This window comes from Carlito syrichta, unplaced genomic scaffold (genome assembly GCF_000164805.1).
Source record: "Carlito syrichta isolate Samal-C Ts95f unplaced genomic scaffold, Tarsius_syrichta-2.0.1 Scaffold288921, whole genome shotgun sequence".
NCBI classification, from domain to species: domain Eukaryota; kingdom Metazoa; phylum Chordata; class Mammalia; order Primates; family Tarsiidae; genus Carlito; species Carlito syrichta.
In genome coordinates this window covers 118,068-141,707 of record NW_007233017.1, presented here as the reverse complement: position 1 = coordinate 141,707, position 23,640 = coordinate 118,068, and the positions used below count along the sequence as shown (strand labels likewise).

At 36.0% G+C, this 23,640-nt stretch overlaps 1 protein-coding gene across 4 annotated transcripts in view; it reads right to left on the bottom strand.

Moving 5' to 3' along the window:
- Nucleotides 1-23,640, bottom strand: part of STRBP (spermatid perinuclear RNA binding protein) — a 77,690-nt gene that overhangs the window by 22,535 nt on the left and 31,515 nt on the right. For all 4 annotated transcript variants that reach the window (XR_002481728.1, XR_504059.1, XM_008053990.1 and 1 more), the window contains 6 exons: nucleotides 18,680-18,772; nucleotides 18,026-18,225; nucleotides 10,257-10,415; nucleotides 6,382-6,516; nucleotides 6,038-6,178; nucleotides 815-938 (listed from right to left, as the gene is read on the bottom strand). Coding sequence is in view for 2 of the 4 variants with exons in the window: in XM_008053990.1 (XP_008052181.1) it covers nucleotides 815-938; nucleotides 6,038-6,178; nucleotides 6,382-6,516; nucleotides 10,257-10,415; nucleotides 18,026-18,225; nucleotides 18,680-18,772 (852 nt within the window). In the remaining 2 variants the exon portion in view is untranslated. The remainder of the gene's footprint in view (nucleotides 1-814; nucleotides 939-6,037; nucleotides 6,179-6,381; nucleotides 6,517-10,256; nucleotides 10,416-18,025; nucleotides 18,226-18,679; nucleotides 18,773-23,640) is intronic.

Below are 23,640 nucleotides of genomic sequence, written 5' to 3'. Positions count from 1 at the left end.
AAGGAAAGCACAAGCAAAATGAACCCTTGGGATGTTACCTTAAAAATAACAACTGGATAAGACCCAATCTTTATAATTTCATCTTGATCAGTAACTATAAGTGGTCTACTTGTGTAGTTAAAAGTACCATACTTTCAATATTGCAAAGAACTTGATTTTAATGAGACAGCTGCACATCTACTGCAAAAATGACATAATGATTAGAACAGAAGGCAGAGAGAGGGCAAACTCCCCAATCTCCCTTAAGCCATGTGGTGGAATGGAAAGAATATAAACTTTGGAAAAGCAAACACCTAGGTTCAAACCTTTGTTCTGCTGTTTAATAGTGATTTCACCCTGGGCTAGGTGCCTTACCTCTCAAAAACTGTTTTTTTACATGGAAAATAATTTCTACCTGAGGAAACACTGTGGAGATTAAAAACAAGTAAAATCATTTATATTAAAATATCTGATGTATAGATAAGTAAGTTTCTCTTTTCCCCCTTTTGGTACTTTTTTAGCCTTTGATGGGTCCCAAACATTGAGTTTAACAAACACCAATAATGCCAGGCTTCAGCCTAATTAAGTAACCTCTTATCAGCAGTCTTCCTCTCCTGTTATACCCAACCTGTCCTCTGTCTCCCCGCTCAGATGTCGAAAATTCTGGATCTATGGAATAACTTTTTCTCTATTTTTGAATTTCTGTGGACACTTACCTTATACCCATGTTGTATTTCCAGAGACCCTATATAACCTTGAAAAATTAAAGAGATGCTGTTCTTTGAATTTTAACCCAGAAAAAGGGCACTGCAATCTCTTGGAGGCTATACTATACCTGGAGCTATGTAGCCAGGAGCAGCTGTCGCCCCAACAAAAGCTCCCCTTGTTAGAGTTCCTCTTCCTCTGCCTCGAACAGCTTGGACTGCTGCGGACACAGCTGTATTTACAACACCCTTTGCCTGTTAAAAATAACATTTTATTACTGAGAGAAATAAGATCTATCATCCTACCATCTCTTTAATGTACAACCACTATGAGAAACTATGAGCATGTAAGACAATGAGTTGTCTGTGACTGTGAACCTTCAATTTATCATCTGTAAAATGAAAATGAAACTTATCTTATAGAGTGGTTTAAGAGAACATGCAAATAACTACTTTTCACTTGGTTTTCATCCAAAAGGGTTCATTTTCTACACCAAATTTCAATTACATCCAAAGTCATTTTAGGGCAGACTAAAGTAATTGTAGATACCTCATACCTAGGTCTCAAATCCACTGAATTCTCTGCCCAGAGCAGAAAATGGCCCAGCAACTAACTACCTAGAATTAGCTGTGAATCTGAAGAGTTAAGGGGGGAAAAAAAAAGACTAAGACAGGAAGACCAAAGATAAAGATGAGGATGCCAAATAAACATGAAATTTCTTTGAGCCTGTTTTCTCTGCTGTGTGTGTACATCAATTATTAAGTAAATAAATACCACTTTGAAAGCCCCTTCTTGCTCTAAAATGCCACGGGACACTAGTGAAGTCACATAATTTCTCTTATGGCATAATTTCTCTCTAAGTCACATAATTTCTCGCTCCACTAATTGTAAAATGAAAATAATAATATCCACTTTGTTTTCCTTACTTTAGTAGAAGAAAGAGCAACTGAGAGGAGAGATATTAAAACATTCTGAAAAGCAGAACAGATAAATCCAGGAGTAAGGACCCTTTCCCAAACCGAAATTTTAAGAAAATCAAAAGAAATCTAGTTTTAAATATTATACTTATTTTTTAATATTAAAATGCAACAAAAGCTCATGTTAAAAACTATTAAGATTCCCTACTATAACCAAAGTGCAAGGAAAGTGGTGCAGAGTCTCAAAGTGCAACAGTGTCTCAGAAGGTGAAAGAGTCAGAATATACACACATTCATGTTACAATAACAAATCACTATCCTTTATCTCTCCTAGGACAGCCTCTACATCTAGTATGACTGGGCAGAATACAGTGTCAAGGTCAAATGTATCATGCACAGAGACAGACATTTTTCTTTTTGCCTTAAATATACCAACCCACACATCTAAAATAGACTGGTTCTTGGCTGTCAAGCACACTGAACACATGAGCTTTACAGCTTCTGGTATGGAAATTTTCTAAAAATGAGTGAACTTCATGTAGACATCTTTCTTTTCTTAGCATGACTTAGTCAAAAGTAGGAAGCAACAATCTGTAATGCCACACAAATCTAGCTCATGTCTACTAGAGACAAACTTATCTACCTATTAAATATTTCAGGTAGGCTTTTCAAACACCAAAATTAACTGACCAAATACAAGATGTAATGCGGGGGGAAAAGACAGACAAAATAAGGTAGTAATTATACTTCTATTAATTTAAAACATATTATGTCCTATATTTACTAGATTTTAGAGAAGTCTACTTATTTTCATCATGTATAATTTAAAGGCTTTTTAAAAATTTCATTTCAGTAAATTTATTTTCCCTATTTATCTTTTGAATCCTAGACTTTAAGCAGTGTTTATTCTAGTAAATATAAGAAGCTTAATTGAACACACAAAAAAATTTTGAGACTGATGTAATGTACAATGGTGAAATGTCCATGGCCTTTGGAAGGAGAACCTTGTTTTAAAAGGAACACCTACTGTCAATTAGCTCTGTTACCACAGGTAAGTATTTCAATTTCTTTGGCCTCATTTCTTTACCTGTAAAATGAGATCAATTCTACCCTCCTACAATGGACTTAGAATATGGACTTAGAATATATAAAAGAATCTAAATATAATGTTTAACATATACTCTTAAATAATCTAAGCATTTTTAACTTATTTGTTTCTCTCACATATATTCAGACATTATCACACCAGTACTCTTCATCGAACAGAGAATGTATCTTATTATCATCTTATCTTATCTTATCAGACATTATCACACCAGTACTCTTCATCGAACAGAGAATGTATCTTTACTTACGAGGGGAGATCTCTCCCCAAAAATAAAATTATCTTTTGGAGGGCGGGCCCCTTGTATTACAAGCTTCCCCCACCAGGTTAGTGGTCTAGGAACCCATCGGCACCAGCATACCAGCTAGCATAGTTATGAGAAGCTGCATTTCGCTTCAGTAAATTTTTATTTTATTTTTTTGGAGAGTCTTTCAATATGTTTGCCCATTTCTTGATGGGTGTTTTACAAAGCACCTGCCCACACCACGCTGAGTGTTCAGCAGTTTTTAACCAAAAACAGCATGATCCCTGTGCCCTACCCTCCCTATTCACCTGATTTCACCCCAAGAGGCTTTATCTTTTGTTCCCCTGTAAGAAAAAAGTCCTCAAAGGGAAATATTTTGCTGATGTGGAAAAGGTGAAACAAAAAATGGCAGAAGCACTAAAAGGCATCAAAATTGACGAGCTCAAAAACTGTTTTAAGAAGTGGAAAAAGCATCTCAATAGGTATACTGCGTCAAAGGAAGAGTTCTTGAGTACTCTGAAGGTGACTCAATGTTTAAACATGTAAGAATGAATGTTAAATATTTTAAAAAATAATTCTGTGTTTTCTGGATTCCCCCTTGTATTTCTTTTTGCCTCACAATCATACATACGGTATATGTCTAGAAAATATTTTTGGAAAGCGTAAATGAACGAATGGAAGAAAATCTCATCCATAAGCATGTAATTAGGAGGCCATCTTTTCTAAATACCTTGCTAAGATCCTGGGCCCTTCAGTACAATAGTACTGACATTCCCAATGCCAGTAAAGAAGAGAAGCAACACCAAGCCAAGTTCTATGCAGTCCACAAAGAAAAAAAAAACAAAATAATGCAAAATGACAAAACTGGAAAAGAACTGGAAGAGCATGTGCAGACTGATGAAAATAAGCCACACATACTCTTGCCAGGTTCCCTAAACTAATTGCTTACACCTCTTAAAGTCCAAATCACTTCAACACTTTACCTCATCAGGAATGACCTCAACTCTCCAAATAATGCTAACATATTTTTTCTTTTTTGAATTGGAGTCTCACTCTGTCACCCAGGCTGGAGTGCAGTGGCACACTCACAGCCACTCCAGCATTGACCTGCTGGGTGTTGGCAACCCTTCCACCTCAGTCTTTCAAGTAGCTGAAACTACAGGCGCATGCTATCACTCCCAGTTAATTTGTTTGATTTATTTTTATTTTTATTTTTTATTTTTTATTTTTTTTGAGTTGGAGTCTCACTCTGTCACCCAGGCTGGAGTGCAGTGGCACACTCACAGCCACTCCAGCATTGACCTGCTGGGTGTTGGCAACCCTTCCACCTCAGTCTTTCAAGTAGCTGAAACTACAGGCGCATGCTATCACTCCCAGTTAATTTGTTTGATTTATTTTTATTTTTATTTTTTATTTTTTATTTTTTTTGAGTTGGAGTCTCACTCTGTCACCCAGGCTGGAGTGCAGTGGCACACTCACAGCCACTCCAGCATTGACCTGCTGGGTGTTGGCAACCCTTCCACCTCAGTCTTTCAAGTAGCTGAAACTACAGGCGCATGCTATCACTCCCAGTTAATTTGTTTGATTTATTTTTATTTTTATTTTTTATTTTTTATTTTTTTTGAGTTGGAGTCTCACTCTGTCACCCAGGCTGGAGTGCAGTGGCACACTCACAGCCACTCCAGCATTGACCTGCTGGGTGTTGGCAACCCTTCCACCTCAGTCTTTCAAGTAGCTGAAACTACAGGCGCATGCTATCACTCCCAGTTAATTTGTTTGATTTATTTTTATTTTTATTTTTTATTTTTTATTTTTTTTGAGTTGGAGTCTCACTCTGTCACCCAGGCTGGAGTGCAGTGGCACACTCACAGCCACTCCAGCATTGACCTGCTGGGTGTTGGCAACCCTTCCACCTCAGTCTTTCAAGTAGCTGAAACTACAGGCGCATGCTATCACTCCCAGTTAATTTGTTTGATTTATTTTTATTTTTATTTTTTATTTTTTATTTTTTTTGAGTTGGAGTCTCACTCTGTCACCCAGGCTGGAGTGCAGTGGCACACTCACAGCCACTCCAGCATTGACCTGCTGGGTGTTGGCAACCCTTCCACCTCAGTCTTTCAAGTAGCTGAAACTACAGGCGCATGCTATCACTCCCAGTTAATTTGTTTGATTTATTTTTATTTTTATTTTTTATTTTTTATTTTTTTTGAGTTGGAGTCTCACTCTGTCACCCAGGCTGGAGTGCAGTGGCACACTCACAGCCACTCCAGCATTGACCTGCTGGGTGTTGGCAACCCTTCCACCTCAGTCTTTCAAGTAGCTGAAACTACAGGCGCATGCTATCACTCCCAGTTAATTTGTTTGATTTATTTTTATTTTTATTTTTTATTTTTTATTTTTTTTGAGTTGGAGTCTCACTCTGTCACCCAGGCTGGAGTGCAGTGGCACACTCACAGCCACTCCAGCATTGACCTGCTGGGTGTTGGCAACCCTTCCACCTCAGTCTTTCAAGTAGCTGAAACTACAGGCGCATGCTATCACTCCCAGTTAATTTGTTTGATTTATTTTTATTTTTATTTTTTATTTTTTATTTTTTTTGAGTTGGAGTCTCACTCTGTCACCCAGACTGGAGTGCAGTGGCCGCTCCCGGCCACTGCAGCCTCAACCTGCTGGGCTCCGGCGATCCTTCCGCCGCAGCCTTCCAAGTAGCTGGAACTACAGGTGCACGCTACCACGCCCGGCTAATTTTTGATTTACTGTAGAGACCAGGTCTCGCCAAGTTGCCCAGGCTGGTCTCAAACCTGTGGGCTCAGGCAATCCACTCAACTCGGCCTCCGAAAGTGCTGGGATTACAGGCTGAGCCCGGCCCAATATATTATTATATATATTTAATTTGCTTAGAAAGACCACAGAACAGGAAAATGCTAATCAGATTTATATTATTCATGATCTAACACAAAGGTTGCCAAATCCAAGAAAAAAATAACAATTTCAGAAAAAGTTAAAGTGACACATGGACAGGAAAGCAAATTTAATTCCTGTAACATTTTTCAGAGGTTCAGCAAAAGTTTAATGCTTAACACATACCTGAGGGATAATCTTCTTTTTCTTGTTATTTGCTGCATTGGGTCCAGAAAACAGCTTCTCCAGGGCAGCTAAAGCTGCACTTGCCTTTGCCACTTTCTTATTTGGACCTGCGCCTCTGAATTTCTGTCCATCTACTTCTACCTAAAATCAAGAACAACACTTTGCAATTATCCCATGCAATTCCTCTATGTAGTTTTAATTTAAATGTATCATTAACACAGAAAACACCAAAAATCAAATAGTGTCAAGTATTGACTCAGTCTAAAACAATTTTACATGGAGGTTCAGGATATGCTATTGTCTTTGAGAGGAAAAATAAGGTTGGCTTATATCTAGGTACACACCTCCATTACAAAGCGCTTGTCATGACTTCCACCAGTTTCTGAGATTAATTCATACTTGAGACCTCTTCTTTTTTCATTGAGCTCCATTACAGGGTTTTTGCCACTTGCTGTGAGTATAGGGCCCTGAGTTCTTACCTATAAAAGAAAGAGAATCTGGAAGTTCAATCAAGTAAGATTTTAGAATATTAAATTTCTTATTAATACAATTATGCGAAAAAGGAGGCTCAAAAATTCTAATTTAAGGCATTTAGGGTCTAGGATAAGTCACCTCTGCACATAAGTGGCAAAATATCAATAAAGGTGTGGAAAACTCAACAAGCAGTAAACATTGCAGTTATCTGACTAGCCTGCCTTCAAAGCAGGGCTGTTCCAACAGACCAGTATTCAAGACCAATGTTGCCTTGCCATGCAAGGCACTCTAGGGTCTGATCTATGGTGTTCAGGATCTAAGAATAATATTCCCAATTACTAACAAAGAGAATAAAACAATTGGGATTCACATGATGCCTGAGGGTTCACCATTTTTCATCCTTAAGGTTACAAAGAGATAACTTTCAACTTGGTATGTAAGACAGAAACATTCCTATATACCTCTGTCTCTCTAAACAGATTTAAGGGCATCTAAGGTAAAGACAGTAGACTATGGATTCTGAATTTTTTACATAACAACAAAGGCAGTTGATCCCTGTACTCCAGGAGCTAGAATGTAGTGAGAGGGACAGACAGAGTCACTGCAAAACAATGTATGCTAAAGAACAAGTGTATGCTACGGAAGCACAACAGACAGAATCATTTTCTACAGCAATCAAGACAGTTTTCTTGGAAGTGACATGTGAGCTTGACTTAAAGGGCAAATACTAGACCATCGGCGGAGTCAAAAAGAAGGGCATTCTGAACAGAAGAAAGAGCAATGCAAAGGCACAAGAGAGAGAAAGAACATTTAGGGGATGGCAAGAAGTTCAGTTTATATAAGAAAAAGAAGAGAGAATACTAGTGTATCAGGACTTTGGGTCCTAATCACATAGAATTTTGTATGTCAAGCAAATAAGCTTTGACTCCACAATGGACAGCGGGGAACCATCAAAAGAGTTAAAAGGAAAATGACATGATTAGATTTGTGTTACAGAAAAACCACTCTAATGATAGTGGAAAAGTCTGACTTGAGAAAGGACGAGATTAGAAGTAAGGAAGAGAAGTAATTCATGTAAGAGTGTGAAGGCTCAAATGAGGTTTGCACAAAAACAAACAAACAAGCAAAAACTCCACAAAATACTATAAATCTGAGAAAAGAAAAACCACAAGACTGAACACTTTTTGAGGTCAGAGATCATGTCTTTAATTACACCACACTAACTGCTCAAGAAATGCTGAACAAAATTAATGCCCGAAAGTATTATAAAGCATATTAAACCTAATGAACATCAAGATTCTCTTAATAAAGTACTCTATGCTGATTTGATAAGTAGCTGATGCTGAAGTGAAACAATGGACAATTTTTGAAGACAAGTTTAATAAACATTCCGGGGTCTTTTGCAATGAACATCTTTTCTTGATGAGTTTTCATAATTTCATGGCAAATTTCCAGGCACCATCTTTAAAAGGTAATGAGTGATTTTTTTTTTCTGTTAAATGAAACCAAGTTCATTTTGCTTTTTAGGTAGTGTTCTCAAAGAACTATAGCTCAGTAAACAATGTAAATTAGTATGTCATCGCAAAAGCAAGAGTTGTTTTGTTTTATTTGTTATTAAGTTGTTAAAAAGATGCAGCCAGCTGGGCTCGGTGGCTCAGCCTGTAATCCCAAGCTTTGGGAGGCTGAGGTGAGTGGACTGACTGAGCCCGTGGTTTTGAGACCCGCCTGGGCAACTTGGCGAGACCTCATCTCTACAATAAATCAAAAAATCAGCTGGGCATGGTAGTGCATGCCTGTAATTCCAGCTACTCAGAAGGCTGAGGCGGAAGGATCGCCGGAGCCCAGCAGGTCGAGGCTGTGGTGGGCAGGAGTGGCCACTGCGCTCCAGTCTGGGTGATCGAGTGAAACTCCAACTCAAAAAAAAAAAAAGATGCAGCCTATTTTAATAGGATAAATATTTTTAATCATTTCACTTTGAGTTAATGAAGGTTCACAAATGAGCAACACTCCTCATTGAGGAAAACAAGCTGTTTTCAACAAGCAACAGCACACAGACACAAAAACAAAAAGAACTGTATAAAAATAACTGTGTTCCCATATTTTTAGAAGCTGCTTTATAATGGGATGATATGCACATGAGTGATTTTTGAACCTAGGTCTACAGTAATCACTTGCTGCTTTCCAAACCTGAAGCTGATTCTACAAAGAGTCAAGACAAAACTACTTCAATTCTAATCAGTTACTATTATTTTAAGTGAAGAAATGAAGAATAAGGGCTTTCTTCTCCTTCCCTTTCCCCTCATTACAACAATATACAGAAACAAAGTATAGATATAATCACTACCAAATTTTGTATGCACTCACATACTTTACTGTGACAGTTATTAGTGCAGCCCACACTGCTCTCTCCCTTCCTAATTCCCTTTGTACTTAATGGTCTGGACCTCATAATTAACGAGCCCTTTCTTCTTTGGGTATATATAATATTGCCAGCAAAACTACATCCTGTCCTGTGAATGCCACCTGTGAATAACTGGTCCTCTCAGCAGCCAACTGCCACATCTTCTGTAATCCACAGCATCACATCAAGAGCCAAGGGTGGCTTTTTCAGACTTCAGCGCCATCATTTACTCAAACATTTACTTTTACAACTCCAGGTCATTATCCCTCCTCTTCCTTCAGTTCATAATGGCTTCTCTTCCCCACATGGCAAAGCTCATCATCTACAACCTTGCTTACACTGTAACCCCTTGATTTAACATGATTGTATGAGTATGTGAGTATGGTCTCACAACCACCTACTCCTTTGAGATTTCACATTACTATATTTACTTGCCATCACATTGCTTATCACATTACATTACCACTCGTTATAAACATATCTTTTTGCCCTGAGCCTTTCTGCCCTGTGTTTAGAGCCCAAGAGCATCTCCAGGCCCTGGTCACAATTTCTGCAGCACCTGGTACCAAGCAGGTATTAAAAAGAGTTTATGAACTGAAAAAATTAGTTTATTAAGTCCTTAATAAATACTTATTTTTAGAAATTACAAAGCAAAAATAATTTTTTTTAAAAATGTAAGCTGTTCCTATTACTTTAAAGCCAATTTTCCTTACATAGAATGCAGTAAACATAGGGTCCATACATTCCCCCAATGTTTTGTATATATTCAGTACTTGGATTTCATCCCATTCTATTATCTATGGTGATATGCTCACAGGTCAGGACTTAATCAGAGTCTAAGGTACATAATGGGTCAGGCTATGCCTTCATTCAGGGCTAGACCAACTAAATGATTATCCACAGCGTAACACACATTTCAAATAATCCCACATTTTCTCCACTAAGTCTTTTAGATTTTTGCCCTTCAATTATTGTTGATACTCTTGGCAAATTATGATTGTGAAATATCAGAAGCAGGTTCCATGGTCAGCAATAGGGAAATGCTAGTTAAATTAGGATACACACATGTGTAGTGCAGTATACAATTCTGCTTACAGATATTTTTTAAGTGGGGGAAAAAAATCAAGAGGTAGAACTACAAAAAATGATTGCTTTCATAAAAATCGTCATAAAAAAAGCTGAATGGAAATAAACCAACATTTTATAATGTCTGCCTCTGAAATGTATAAGTTTGCATATGTTTTGACTTTATTTATATTTTTCCACATCTCTCAAATTTTCTACAATGCACATATATTACTTCTTTTCTAAGGGGGGGAAAAATATATATATCTATATGTATACCTCTAAGGTGCTGGAGGTTTCAGTTGTAGAATTTCCAGTATTATTGCTTGAGTTTGAAGACACCGCTTCATTTTTGCTTTCATTATCTGATTTTTCATCGGAACTCATACATTCAATATCTGCATCAAAGCCTGTTGGATATCCCATCGCTTGCAATACCTGTACAAATTACATTAAGACATGGTTTTTATTCAGACACCAGATACCACAGAGAATAGATGAAACATTAAGAACAAAAGTTTCAAATTCATAACATTTGGATCCATATAACACCTTGCAGAAAGAGTAAGATGGTACTAAATCTATAAGTCCTTGGTTAAATAATGTATACCTACCATGTTAGCACCCTGGAAAATGGGGAAAACTTCCTCAGGGTAACTAGGTTTAAGCCTGAGGCTACTCTTAGTTCATTTAATTTAGAGGTGAGAGATAAAGAAAATAAATAGCATAGCCAGTTTTAATCAATGGGATGAGGAGGAAAGTCAAACAGCACAATGTAAAGAGTATGCTGGACCGGAAAGGAAAAACACTTGAAGGTCTACTCCTATATTTGTCCTCTAACCCTCAATTTTCCAATCTACAAAACAGGAAGACTGTATTAGTTCACTTCTAAATTATTTGACTCAAACCATTAGGAAAGATTGGCCCAGAAAGGCAATTAAGAAATTGTTTTACCTTTGAACCAACTTACCTGTCAATTATAAAATATCTAAAGTTTTCTACTTATTGTCTTTGTTTTCAACTTAAAGCATAATCAAGACTTAAAAGATTCAGTCTCTAAGTTTATTCTCTATATCAAGTAAGCCAGAAACAATTTTAGTCTTGTATTTCCATCCCTCCCTTCAAGGCCTGATTACTTTATGGCTACCTCCAATGTTCAAACTTCTTATACTTCCATTCAATGTCAAGGATTTCTCATACTTTTTTGAAATAAAGTTTTCAGGTCAGGCTCTGTTGCAATCCCAGCACTGTGGGAGACCAAGGTGAGTGGACTGCCTGAGCCCATGGGTTCAAGACCAGCCCAGGCAAATTGGCGAGCCCTCGTCTCTACAATCAATAAAAAAAAAGAAAGAAAGAAATTAGCAGGGCATGGTAGCACGCGCCTGTAGTTCCGGCTACTTGGAAGGCTGAGGTGGAAGGATCACAGGAGCCCAGCAGGTCGACGCTGGAGTAGCTGTGAGCATGCCACCGCACTCCAGCCTGGGTGATAGAGAGAGACTCCAATTCAAAAAATAAAAATAAAAGAAATAAAGCTTTCAGAACAATGCATGTGTGTGCATGCATGAATGTGCACACGCTTACTAACATGCACACACACCTAATGTGTGACTTTCTTTTAACAACTCCTTCCAGGCTATATTGCTTTTAGATATTTACAAAAGAATATTTTCACAAGCTTTTTTATAAGCCTCTTTCAAAGTAGAAAGAGTAGTAACTCTCTTTGTCAGTTAATAATTAAAGGTTTATATCAGAGAATATAGGGAGGTTCCTAAAGATTCTTGTATTTGTTTCCATTTTTAATGGTTTTTAAGTTGCTGGGGTATAAAAGCAACATCATACTTCTTGATAACACCAACTGTACAATTGTGTTGGTGGCCGCATAAATGAGAAACCAGCCAGAATTTGCCAACATAAATAAAACAGTGTTACTCTAAACAAAAAAAGGGGGGGGGGCTTACGTAGAACTCTGTACCAAAAGAACTTGAAATTAACTCATCCAATTCATATAGAAAACTTGGCATTCTCATCATAAATAAATTGCTTGCATGCATTTGGGAGTAAAGCCAAGAACTCTTTTTTAACATCTTAAGTTCTAAAAGTACTCAGGTAGTACTTTACACTAAGTACACTAAAATCATTTGGTTATATTCTCATCAATATTTTATAAAGAAAACACCTTCTTCACTGAGTCCTGCAAATTTGCTTTCTTGAGAAATCTCATCTCAGAGAATAGCTATCATTCTGGAATTCACATTATCCAATGTAGGCTGCAAGTCAAAAGCCAAGTATCACAAATAAATCTGATTTGTTTATTCCAATAAAAACTGAAGACATACAGCTTTTTCAACTTAATACAATTACAATAGTCTAACGTAAATTATTGAACACTGCTTCTCTCCATCCTTTTCTCACATATCAGATTCACTTATCTACTTGTTATTATGGCAACATGCTGCAATACATTTACAAAGTTTATATACTGATGGATATCTCAAAGCATTCAATGTCAATCTGCAGTACAGCATAACAAAAAATTTTGAATTAAATCATTTTTCTATGAACACATATTCTAAGAGTATTTTCTAGCATATGCTAAGAAGTAAAAAAAGTAAAGAGTTCTCAGACCTCTGGAACTGACATGGACACTCTTCTTGACCAAACACTAGACAAGATCCTCTGAGCCACTTTTTCAGATAGGCCCCATCCTGGGTCTTGTCCCTAAGAGACCAGTTGTACCAAGAATCCTGCTAAATTGGCTTAGCCGGGCTTCCCCAACCTCAATATCTAATCACCTCTGATATCTGATCAAATTTTCTCATCTTCCACCACCCCGGTGGTATCTGGCCCACTTTCAGCAAGAATCCTGTTAGATCTATTTAGTCCGAAATCTCCATTCACCCTTTTAATTTTTCATTCACTTCCTATAACTTGACTACAAATCCCCACTTGTCAATGTTGAATTCAGAATTGAGCCCAGTTCTATACCGAGGTCTCTCTTTCCCTAATTCAACAGTCCTTGAGTAAAATCTTTTTTTACTGCTTTAACAACTAACTGTCCAACTCAGGTCTCTTTAACAGATCCAAAGCTTGTTTGGAATCAGTATTGAAGCCAAAAAACCATTATACCAAAAAAAGTGAATTTCAAGCGTCTGGCAAACAAATTCAAACCTAATAAACACAATTGAGCTAAAAAAAAATTCACACGGTAATTCATGGAAACAAGGATGACTGGGAAATCCGCTGTATCTAACTAGGTCTCAAAGACTAGGGGCCAAGAATGAAAAGAAAAAACATAATATTCTACACCATGGATGGAGATCTGGTATCATGATTATCAGGGAATCTGATGGCTCCAAGATCCTCTCCAAAGAGCCTTCACTCCTTGTCAACTTGATTTTTTCCCCACAATGATTAAGATTCTTTTCATAACATATTGCTGATTATGTCCCTAAAGGTATCTTTTTTGAGGGGCTATCAGGATAAAGAAATGGAAAAGGAAAGGGAAGATTAGTCACAAATATTCATCACTTTAGGGTGCCTGCTCCTGGGCAGCCAGGTCAGGTTCACATGGTTCCTTCCAGGAACTAATTTCTTTTTGTTTTGATTTGATTCTCTGGCATGACTTGTCTTTACAGGTACAAGTCCCCTACCAAGCTATTGAGTAAGGACTGCAAGAATTTTTAATCTAGTAGGACTTACTTTCATAAACACATATAAATATAAAATTCTCTCTCAAACTCATTTACAAACAGAACCTATAACATATTGTATAACCTTTATGGATGGCAATTCGAGAAAATATGCCTGGCATATAATAAGAATTCCAATATATTTTTTAACAAATTCATGAATCATTCAAATGTGCTTACCATTTGACCAAATAATTCCATCTCTAGAATATATCTTAAGGTATAATCAGACAAGATTGAAAAGATATAAAGCAATAAAATGAGAGCATCTAAATCTAAAATGATGAGTTACATTATGATAGCTTGACAATAATAAAATATTAGGCCATCAGTAAAAATAAGAGCAATCTTTGTGTTAACTATTTTAAAAATTCATAACATTTTAAAATGAAGATAGCATTATTCTATTTTAAATATATATATATTATAAACATTATGTAGATATTCCTCATCTAAAATTCTTGGTGCAAGTTTGTTTGGAGAATTCATGATTTTTCAGTTTTGAAAGTTAATACAATGCATATACCACATATTTTCCAAATCCCCAGTGATTCTCAGATGCCACTCCACGTTTGTGCCAGGAAATATTTAAAATATTCACACTAAATAGAATAATAAAGAATAATAGCCCCACATCAATTCAGGTCAAGTTTTGCCACCCAGTGAATTTATATTTTCAGCACTTTTTGGATTCTGGAAATTGCAGGCTAAAAAGAAAAGGCTTGGAAGAATACACACCAACATGTTAATGGTCATTATTTCTAGATGTTAGAATTATGAATCACCCTCCCCTCCCCCCATTTTCCACATTTATAAAAAGAAAAGGGAAAGCCAAAAGTAAGTTTTAGAAAACTAGGCATCTGGGCGACAGAATGAGACTCCAACTCAAAAAAGAAAAGAGAAAAAAAAAAAAAGAAAACTAGGCATACAATTAAAACTCTGTGAAGACCTTAGGAAGGACTGTCTGCAAATTCTGGAATACAGCTACCTAGTCATAAACTTATGGTAGAGTCCAGAAAAGACTGCAGGCCACTTCTGACTGACAGCTGGTAATAGGTCTTTATATCATATAATTGATTAGAAGTCTTAAGTCAAATAAAGTACCCACATAGTGGTTTTCAAACCTTCAAAACTGGTTTATTCTAATTCTTTTTTTTTTTTTTTGAGTCAGGGTCTCATTCTGTCACTCAGGCTGGAGTGATGTGTCATACTCATGGCTCACTACAGCCTTGACCTTCTGGATTCAAGTGATCTTTCCACCTCAGCATCCTGAGTAGCTGGGATGACAGGTGCAAACCACCACACCTGGCTAATTTTTTAAATTTTTGTGTAGACATGGGGTCTCATTATATTGCCTAGGCTGGTCTCAGGCAATCCTCCTGCCTCAGCCTCCCAAAGTGTAGGGATTACAGACATGAGACGCTGTACCTTTTCTAGTCTGATCCTTAATTTATTCCACCTGGGTTGATCAAAAATATAGTTTACCCCATTTCAAAAACAGCAAGCCTCAACTCTTCACAAATTTCAGACTTGTTAATTAATTGCATTCAACCCAAAATGCAACTCAAAGCAAATAGAAGTATAAAAGCCATCTATCTCCACACAAGAAGGCATTAACGCTTTCCTCAGATTCATTGTTGTTCATATTATAACTGATATCCACATTTGAGATCTCTGTCAGGAAGTTTAATACCCAACTTATAGCCCTTCCATGTTTACCAAAAGCTCAGTTGGATAAAAAATAATATTCAGAATTGAAGATAAAAGCATACCCAGTTCCATTATATCATAAAATATATCACTGCATCAAATGAGAACAGTTATCTGAATCTTGTCAAACTGCAGAATTTACCGCTGTACTACCTCTCTCAAATTTTACCAAATTGCAATTTACTATGAGGCCACTAGCATATGTTAAAGGATATTAGAAGAAACAATCTACAAAATGTATCACTGCATTATAAATGCCTTTAAAGGATATCACTGATATCACTTTTTGTGAAGATCTACTCAAGGAGAAATATTTATACCAAATCAAATCTTTATACCAAATCAAAACTTTATACCAAAACAAGCATGACTCTCATAATCAACTATCTGTCCTTACATCAGAGACAGTGAAGTGTGACTCCCATAATCAACTATCTGTTTTTACATCAGAGACAGTGAATGAACTGTATATTTCAAAAACTTTTTGTGTCAGTTGTTACAGAACTTAACTCATTCTCAATGTACCCTGTTACTAAACTATATCTTTAGCCTTATTTCTGGATTCACTTTTCTCTTTGTTCTCGGTTTTCTTTTTCTGCCTCATTTTAAACTCATACCCTTTTATCATACCCTAGATATCCCTTTTGTAACCAAGGCAGAACATAAATACTTTTATTGTATGCATTGTTCTAATCACTATCTAATGTTTATTGACTCATATATTTGCTGCCTATCTCCCTATCCTATCCATACTAAAATGTAACCTTCAGGAGAGCAGGAGCTTTGTTTCTCATTCAATACCATCCCCAGTATCTAGGATAGTGTTTGTACCTACATCAATAATACATAAAAAATAGAATGACCATTAAAAAACACCAATTCTACCTTATGCCATACTGTTATGTAATATAACTTTTTTTTTCTTCAGTCAAGAGTGTCACTCTGTCACCTAGGCTGGAGTGCAGTGGCTCGATCACAGCCACTGCAGCCTCAACCTGCTGAGCTCAGGCAGTCCTTCTGCCTCAGTCTTCCAAGTAGCCAGAACTACAGAGCATGCCACCACACCCAGCTAATATTTTGATTTATTGTAGAGACGAGGTCTCCCCAAATTGCCCTGGGTGGTCTCAAACCCCTGAGCTTGGTAATCCTTTCGTCTCTGCCTCCCAAAGTGCTAGGATTACCAGTGTGAGTCATTGCAACCAGCTGTAATAGAACTTTTTTTTAAGTAAAAACTGATCTTCGGCCTACATGATCTTTAATATGCTGGCATTAGTCTGCAAGAGGCCAAATGTACTTATAGAGAGATTCCATTATCTGGAAAATTTCCATAAACCTACATGCAAGATTGGTCCAATCCTAGACATTATTTCCTATGGAAATGTTCTAAAATATAGAAGTACTATGCTAATCAAATCTGGAAAAAGCAAAATACTCAATGGTAGGGAAATGTTTAAATAAATAATAGTCCATCTATATCATGTTAATCAAATAGCTATTAAAATTATTTATGAATATTTTAATAACAAAGAAAACCACTAATAAAATATTAAACAAAAAAATAGAAGATAAAATCACTACATATACACTATGAGCCCACTTTTAAAAATAAACAAAACAGAAAATCACTAATCATCAAAGAAATGCAAATTAAAACCACACTGAGATATCACCTAACTCCAGTCAGGATGGCTATCATCAATAACTCAAAAAACAACAGATGCTGGAGAGGATGTGGTGAAAAGGGAATACTTCTACACTGTTGGTGGGAGTGTAAACTAGTACAACCTCTGTGGAAAACAGTGTGGTGATTCCTAAAAGAGCTAAAAATCGACCTTCCAAACGACCTAGTAATCCTCCTTCTGGGAATATACCCGGAGGAATTCAAATCATTCTACAAAAAAGATACATGCACACACATGTTTACTGCAACATTATTCACAGTAGTAAAAATATGGAATCATCATGCAGTCCATTGAAAGGGGACTGGATAAAAAAAATATGGTACAGATACACAGTGGAATACTATACAGCCATAAAGAAGGAAAAAATTATGAACCTTGTAGCAACTTGGATGGATTTAGAGTCTATCATACTCAGTGATCTATCACAAAAACAAAAGGCTGAGTTCCACATGTACTTACTCACAGCAGACCCTGAACATTTATCATATTACTATAAGAAAGGGTTTGGCAGTAGTGGAACACTGCCAGGGGGTGGAGAGGGCACATAACATCAATAAGGGTACCTGATCTCAAACCAGGTGAAGAAGGGTCCAAAAGGAGGCCCAAACTTTACCTGTATGATGGCCTCTTATCTACTTAATCCTGAATTGTACTCTACATCTTTAAAATAAATAAACAAAACAAAATGATTGGCAATAAACCAACATACTGCACGTAAATATTAGTGGCCTTTGCCTCAAAAATATTCAGTTGATATATTTTCTTTCTTTACTTTTTCTATATCTTCCAAATTTTGTATCACATATTGCTTTACAACGAAAAAGAAAATTTTGTAATCCAGAGGTGACAAAAGTCTATGTTATTGTCATTAAAATCCTGAAAAAAAGGGTAATTTACTATAGGAAAATAAGCACTTTATTTGGAACATAAAATAAGAAAGCACTACAGAATAAAACAATTACTGTACCTTCACTGCCACGTGAAGTTTTGCTGTTTTCTTGGATGGTCCTGAGGCTTCATATGTTGTACCATCCACATCTACAGACATTGTGAAGACTGGGGCATGAACAGGGCCAGACTGAGATAAGAGCTTATACTGAAGCCCAGGCCGGATCTGATTTAGCCTCATTAGTGCATTCATAAGGTCTATTGCTTTACTATCCAGAACTGTTAAAGAAAAAGGAATGAAATTTAAAAAACTAGAAAGTTATTTTGCTTTAATCTGTGTATTTGTAGGATCCTAGTGAACACTGTATATTTACCAGGTTTCTAAAAAATGAGAATTAAAAAAAAAAAAAAAGGAAAAGGAAAAAGAAAAAGAGAATTTTAAAACACACATACAAGTTAACTTCATTCATAAGTAATTCTAAAAATACTTAATTAGTATGCTAACATCACTGTAAAAATAATATGTATTGCTATATATCTATACATTAATTTTCACTTGTCAATGTTAATGTATCCTAAATAATGGAAACACAAAAAGGTTATTCAATTATCAACTTCACAGTCAAGATTTATTCTTAAAACTCTAATTAAAATCAATCAATTTCTTCACTTTTTATCTTCCTGAGGCTATAAACCCTTTCTAGTTCATATCTATAAGAAAAGTTTTACACACTTTTCCTTAAGTTTCGTTTCATCTTCTTATTGGGGTCTTTATCATCGCCTAATCCATCTTCAAATGGCCTCTTTAGAGATGAAGACCCAGCACCTAAAAAAAATTATGAGAGATTCATTATCAGTCAAAACAATGATCCTACTTACTATACCAGAGATATCTAAAATGTTCAAGTAGGAAGATCTTAGGAATCAAAACAAGGGTCATGTAACTTTTTAACTGATCAATTAAATTACATTTATAATCTTGAAAAGCAAAAATTTTTAATGCACATCTTCAATTTAATGTTACCACGTTTTATAAATGCTTTCCCATTTATTCATATATATATATATATATATATATATATATACACACACACACATATATGCATATGCTATAGTGTGAATGTTTATGTCTCCCTCATATTAATATGTTGAAACTTAATCTCCAGTGCAGTAGTGTTAGGTGGGGTATCTGGGAGGTAATTAGATCATGCGATCCTTACCCTTAGTAAAGTCTCAGAGTGCTTATTTGTCCTTTCTGCCGTGTGAGGACACATAACTGACACTATCTATGAGGATCTGATGACGAATGAGCCCTCACCAGACACCAAACCTGCTGAAAACCTTGATTTGGGGCTTCCCAGTTATGAGCAATAAATTTCCACTGCTTATAAATCACTGAGTCTAAGAATTTTGTTATAGCAGCTAAACAGACTAAGCATATATTTACATCTGCTATATACATGAATGGAAAAAGTCTGTAAAACTATATATCAAAAAGTTAAAGTAGTTACCTCTGGTAGGCTTTATTTTTATTTAATATTATCTCAAACATTCTAAAATTTAATATTTATGACTTGCATAAACTTTAAAATTCCACGTGGTAAATCTTATGCTTTCAGAAATCTGATTATCAAACTATAAAATGTTCCTCTGCCTCTTCAAATCTGATTCAAGATTTACAGTTCACCTCTTCCATAAAGACTTTCCCTCATAATAACTTTCTGAAAGAGTTTCTATGGCATCAGAAATACAAAGTATTTCTTGTACTACAAGTACCAGACTATAAGATTATAAAACTATAAACAGTCTTGTATTACTGCCTATTTCATATATTCTTGTGTGTCCTTGGTGCTCTTTGAAGGGCAAAGATATTTTCTTCTTGTCTTGTACTTTACAAACTACCTTAACCCAAAAACTTAGAAGTATATTAACATAATTAGCATAGAGCAAAAATGATAGAACTAATTATCAATTTCTTAGATAAAGCAGCAAATTAATAATGTAGTCAAGCAAAACGCAGGAGTTTAGCTGTTCAAGTTTTAAAATATTAGCAAAAAACTCATCAACCTGGCCAAGTAAAAAACTCTCTGTCTTCAACTTAACAAGTTGGTTGTTTGGCTTTTCCTAAGGAAAATTACGTTTAAGATACTTATGCCACAAGATTTCCAGATACTTTTAGTGAAAGCTTGTAATAATGAGATTAACTATGTATTTTCTGATCAAGATTTATTGTTCCTTGAGGTAAACACTGACTTCAGCATTTGCCTGGGTCAATATTGACCACTCAGGTCAATCAATCTTGATGTTCTTTTCAACAGAAAGCAGTATCAGCTTAGTATTGTATTTCATTTACATTACATAAAACTGAGTGTGCCAGTCTCCCAGAATGCAGTCTTTAAGAGATAAAAGTTAAAAAGGAACTATGTCTATGCAATCTCTCTTCTGCTTATTAAGTTACATTAAAAGCAGCTCCCTGATTGCCTGGAAATCACAAGCTAGCTTTAACGCACAGATCTATTCTCTAAATCCTCTAGCTATACAAATAGAGTTCCACTGATTAAGCTTCATTCTTCCACTGGAGCTAATCATACTAGTAATCTGGAAAAAAATGAGCTTGCTTTACAAAAAGCAAGTAGTTTTCAACCATTACAATATTTAGTAATGAGAAGGGATCATTTCTGCAGCAACAATTTTTTAAAATGATATTTCAATGTTTACCATATGCCTGCCACTATTCTTAATACCTTACATGTATTAACTTATTTAATCCTCATGAGCACCCTATGAAGCCAGTACCTTTATCATCCCTACTATAAATTCATTCATAATATTCATCCAACAGCAAATATTAATTGAGCATTTACTATGTACCAGACAATTTTAGGTGCTAGACATATAGCAGAGAACAAAACAATCCCCCTGTTCTCAAAAAGCTTACACATAATGGTGGAGACTAACTATAACCTGTCATATGGTAGTGAGTGCAGTGGAGAACAGTAACAGAGGCTTAAGGGGGAGGAGTTTCTGCTATTTTAAATGTGGTGCTTATCAGAAAGGTATCACTAATGAGAAGATCTTCTAATGAAGACCTGAGAAAGTAAAATAGTGAACTATTCAGCCATTTGGAAAAATAATTTCAGGCAGAGGAAGCAGCAAATACAAAGGTTTTAAGGCAGAAACATGCTAAGAAACAATACAAAGGCACGCGTAATTAAAGTGGCATGAACAAGGAAGGAGTGGGGGGTGGTAGCAGTAGATAAGGAGAGCCAGGTTATGGTAAGGCATTAATGGACGAAATATCAAGGTTCCACTTCCAATATGAGAGAGTAAGTAAATCAAAAAAGGCTTCCTGATGAAAGCATTAGAAAACTGGACAAAATGTAGAATAAATATCTGTTCCTGAACAATGAGGAATGTTGGAATCAAGATCTAGGAGGTGAACCAGGTAGTGGCACACACCTATAGTCCCAGCTACTTAGAAGGCTGAAGCAGAATGATCCTGTGAGTCCAGAAGTTTGAGGCTGCAGTGCCCTATGATTGTGCCTGTGAATTACCATTGCACTCCAGCCTGCACAACACAGTGAGACCCTATCTCTAAAAAAAGGGAGGTGAAAGAAATCTTGCCTTGGGGGCCACATTTACCCTAGGGGCATCTTTCAAATCCAAAAGAGATCTCTAAGAACTAAGAGAATAATTCCAATAGGCTCTCAGGTCTCCAGGATACAAAACTGAAGTTTGAAGACCACCAAGAAGAGAAGGCCTGGTGAATCCCCCCATACTCTTTGTTGGGCCTCTGAAATGTTAAACACTAGAATAAGATTAACTTGAACATAATCTGGACCTTACAAGGACTGAAACCCAGCTTCAAATCATCTTAATCCCTGACTGCATTAAAATGATCTAAGACTGCTAATTTCATTAGCCATCTCCCAGAAACAAATATAAATCCTCCCTTGGGGAAGATATCATTACTCTAGACTTTAAATTCTTTATAGTTTTTCATTTAAATGAAAGAAGGTGATAGGTCTTTCAAAAACATACTTTATTCAACAGAATTTCTTGCAGAAAAATCTGAAACAATAGAAGAGCCAAAATTCTATGAATGAAAAATACAATGTTAACTAAAAACTGGCAGAACTGCAAGGGGAAATGACAAATCCACTATACTGGACAGATTGCTCTCAGCAACAAGAAGCAAACCAAAAAACACAGTACAGATATGTAAAATCTGAAGAACGCAATGAATAGAATGACAACAAAATTATGATCACTAACTAGAGAATATATATACTTATTCAGGACAAAAAAGGACCGTGTGCTGGGCCATAAAATAACTCTCAACAAATACTGAAGGACAGAAATCATAAAATTCATGTTCTCAGATAACAGTACAGTGAGAACTAAAAAACAAAAAGTTAGCTTTTTAGAAACTATTAAGTTGTCTGGAAATTAAGCAGTGACATCTAAATTTTCCATGGGTCAAAGAAGTAGTAACAAAGGAAAAAAATACTTTTAGCTAAATGACGATATAAATACTAATGTTAAAAGAATATGATGTACACAAATCTGTGCTTAAAGGAAAATGTTATCTTAATAGTACATACAATAAGAGGCTAAAAAAAACTCAGTAATATATTAACATTAATCCATCTCATTAAGTTAAAAAAAGAGCAGCACATTAATCCCAAAGAAAGTAGTAAGGAGGAAAAACTAAGGGTAAGAGCAGAAATCAATTAAATAGAATACAAATGTACAACAGAAGATGATCAATAAATCTAAAAGTTAACTTTTTAAAAGACTAATAAAAATTATAAACTCTTAGTGAAAGTCATTAGCAAAGGTATAAAAGAGGACATTACCACAGATACTATAGACAACAAAAAAGATTTCATGAATTATGTTATTCCAAAATACTTTAGAATTTAGGTGAAGGTGAAATGGATAAATTACTAGAAAAATACAATTTACCAAAACTGTCATAAGAAGATGGCAATTCTACACCTAGTAAGGAAATTAGATCCATAATTTAAAGCCTTTCCATAAAGAAAACCATATGCCAATTGCTTCACTGATGAATTCCTCCAAACAGTTCAGGAAAAAAACCCTCAGTTTTACACAAACTCTTCCAAGGAACAGAAAAGAAGGAAGCCAAAACTTAACAAAACACCACATCACAGGAAACTTGCCAGCCAACCTAACACACAAAACATGTGTTTTTGGAAACTGCTCACAAAAACCTATATAATGGTTATACTTATGACTGTTCACAGCAGCTTCATTTGTAATAGCAAAAAAACTGGAAACAAACAAAATATCCTACAACAGGTGAATGGTTAAACAAATTCTGACTCGTCCATACTATCAAATACTGCTGAACAATAAAAAGGAACAAACTACTGACACATGTAGCAACTTGGATGGACCCCAAGGGCATGCTGAGTGGGGGGGGTGTTCAAAATTCCATTTATATAAAATCCTTGAAATTATAAAATAAGCCAGGCTCAGTGGCTCAGCCTATAATCCTGGCACTTTGGGAGGCTGAGGTGAGTGGATTGCCTGAGCCCGCGGGTTCGAGACCCGCCTAGGCAACTTGGCAAGACCTCATCTCTACAATAAATCAAAAAATGAGCCGGGCGTGGTAGCACACGCCTGTAATTCCAGCTACTTGGAAAGCTGAGTGGAAAGATCGCCGGA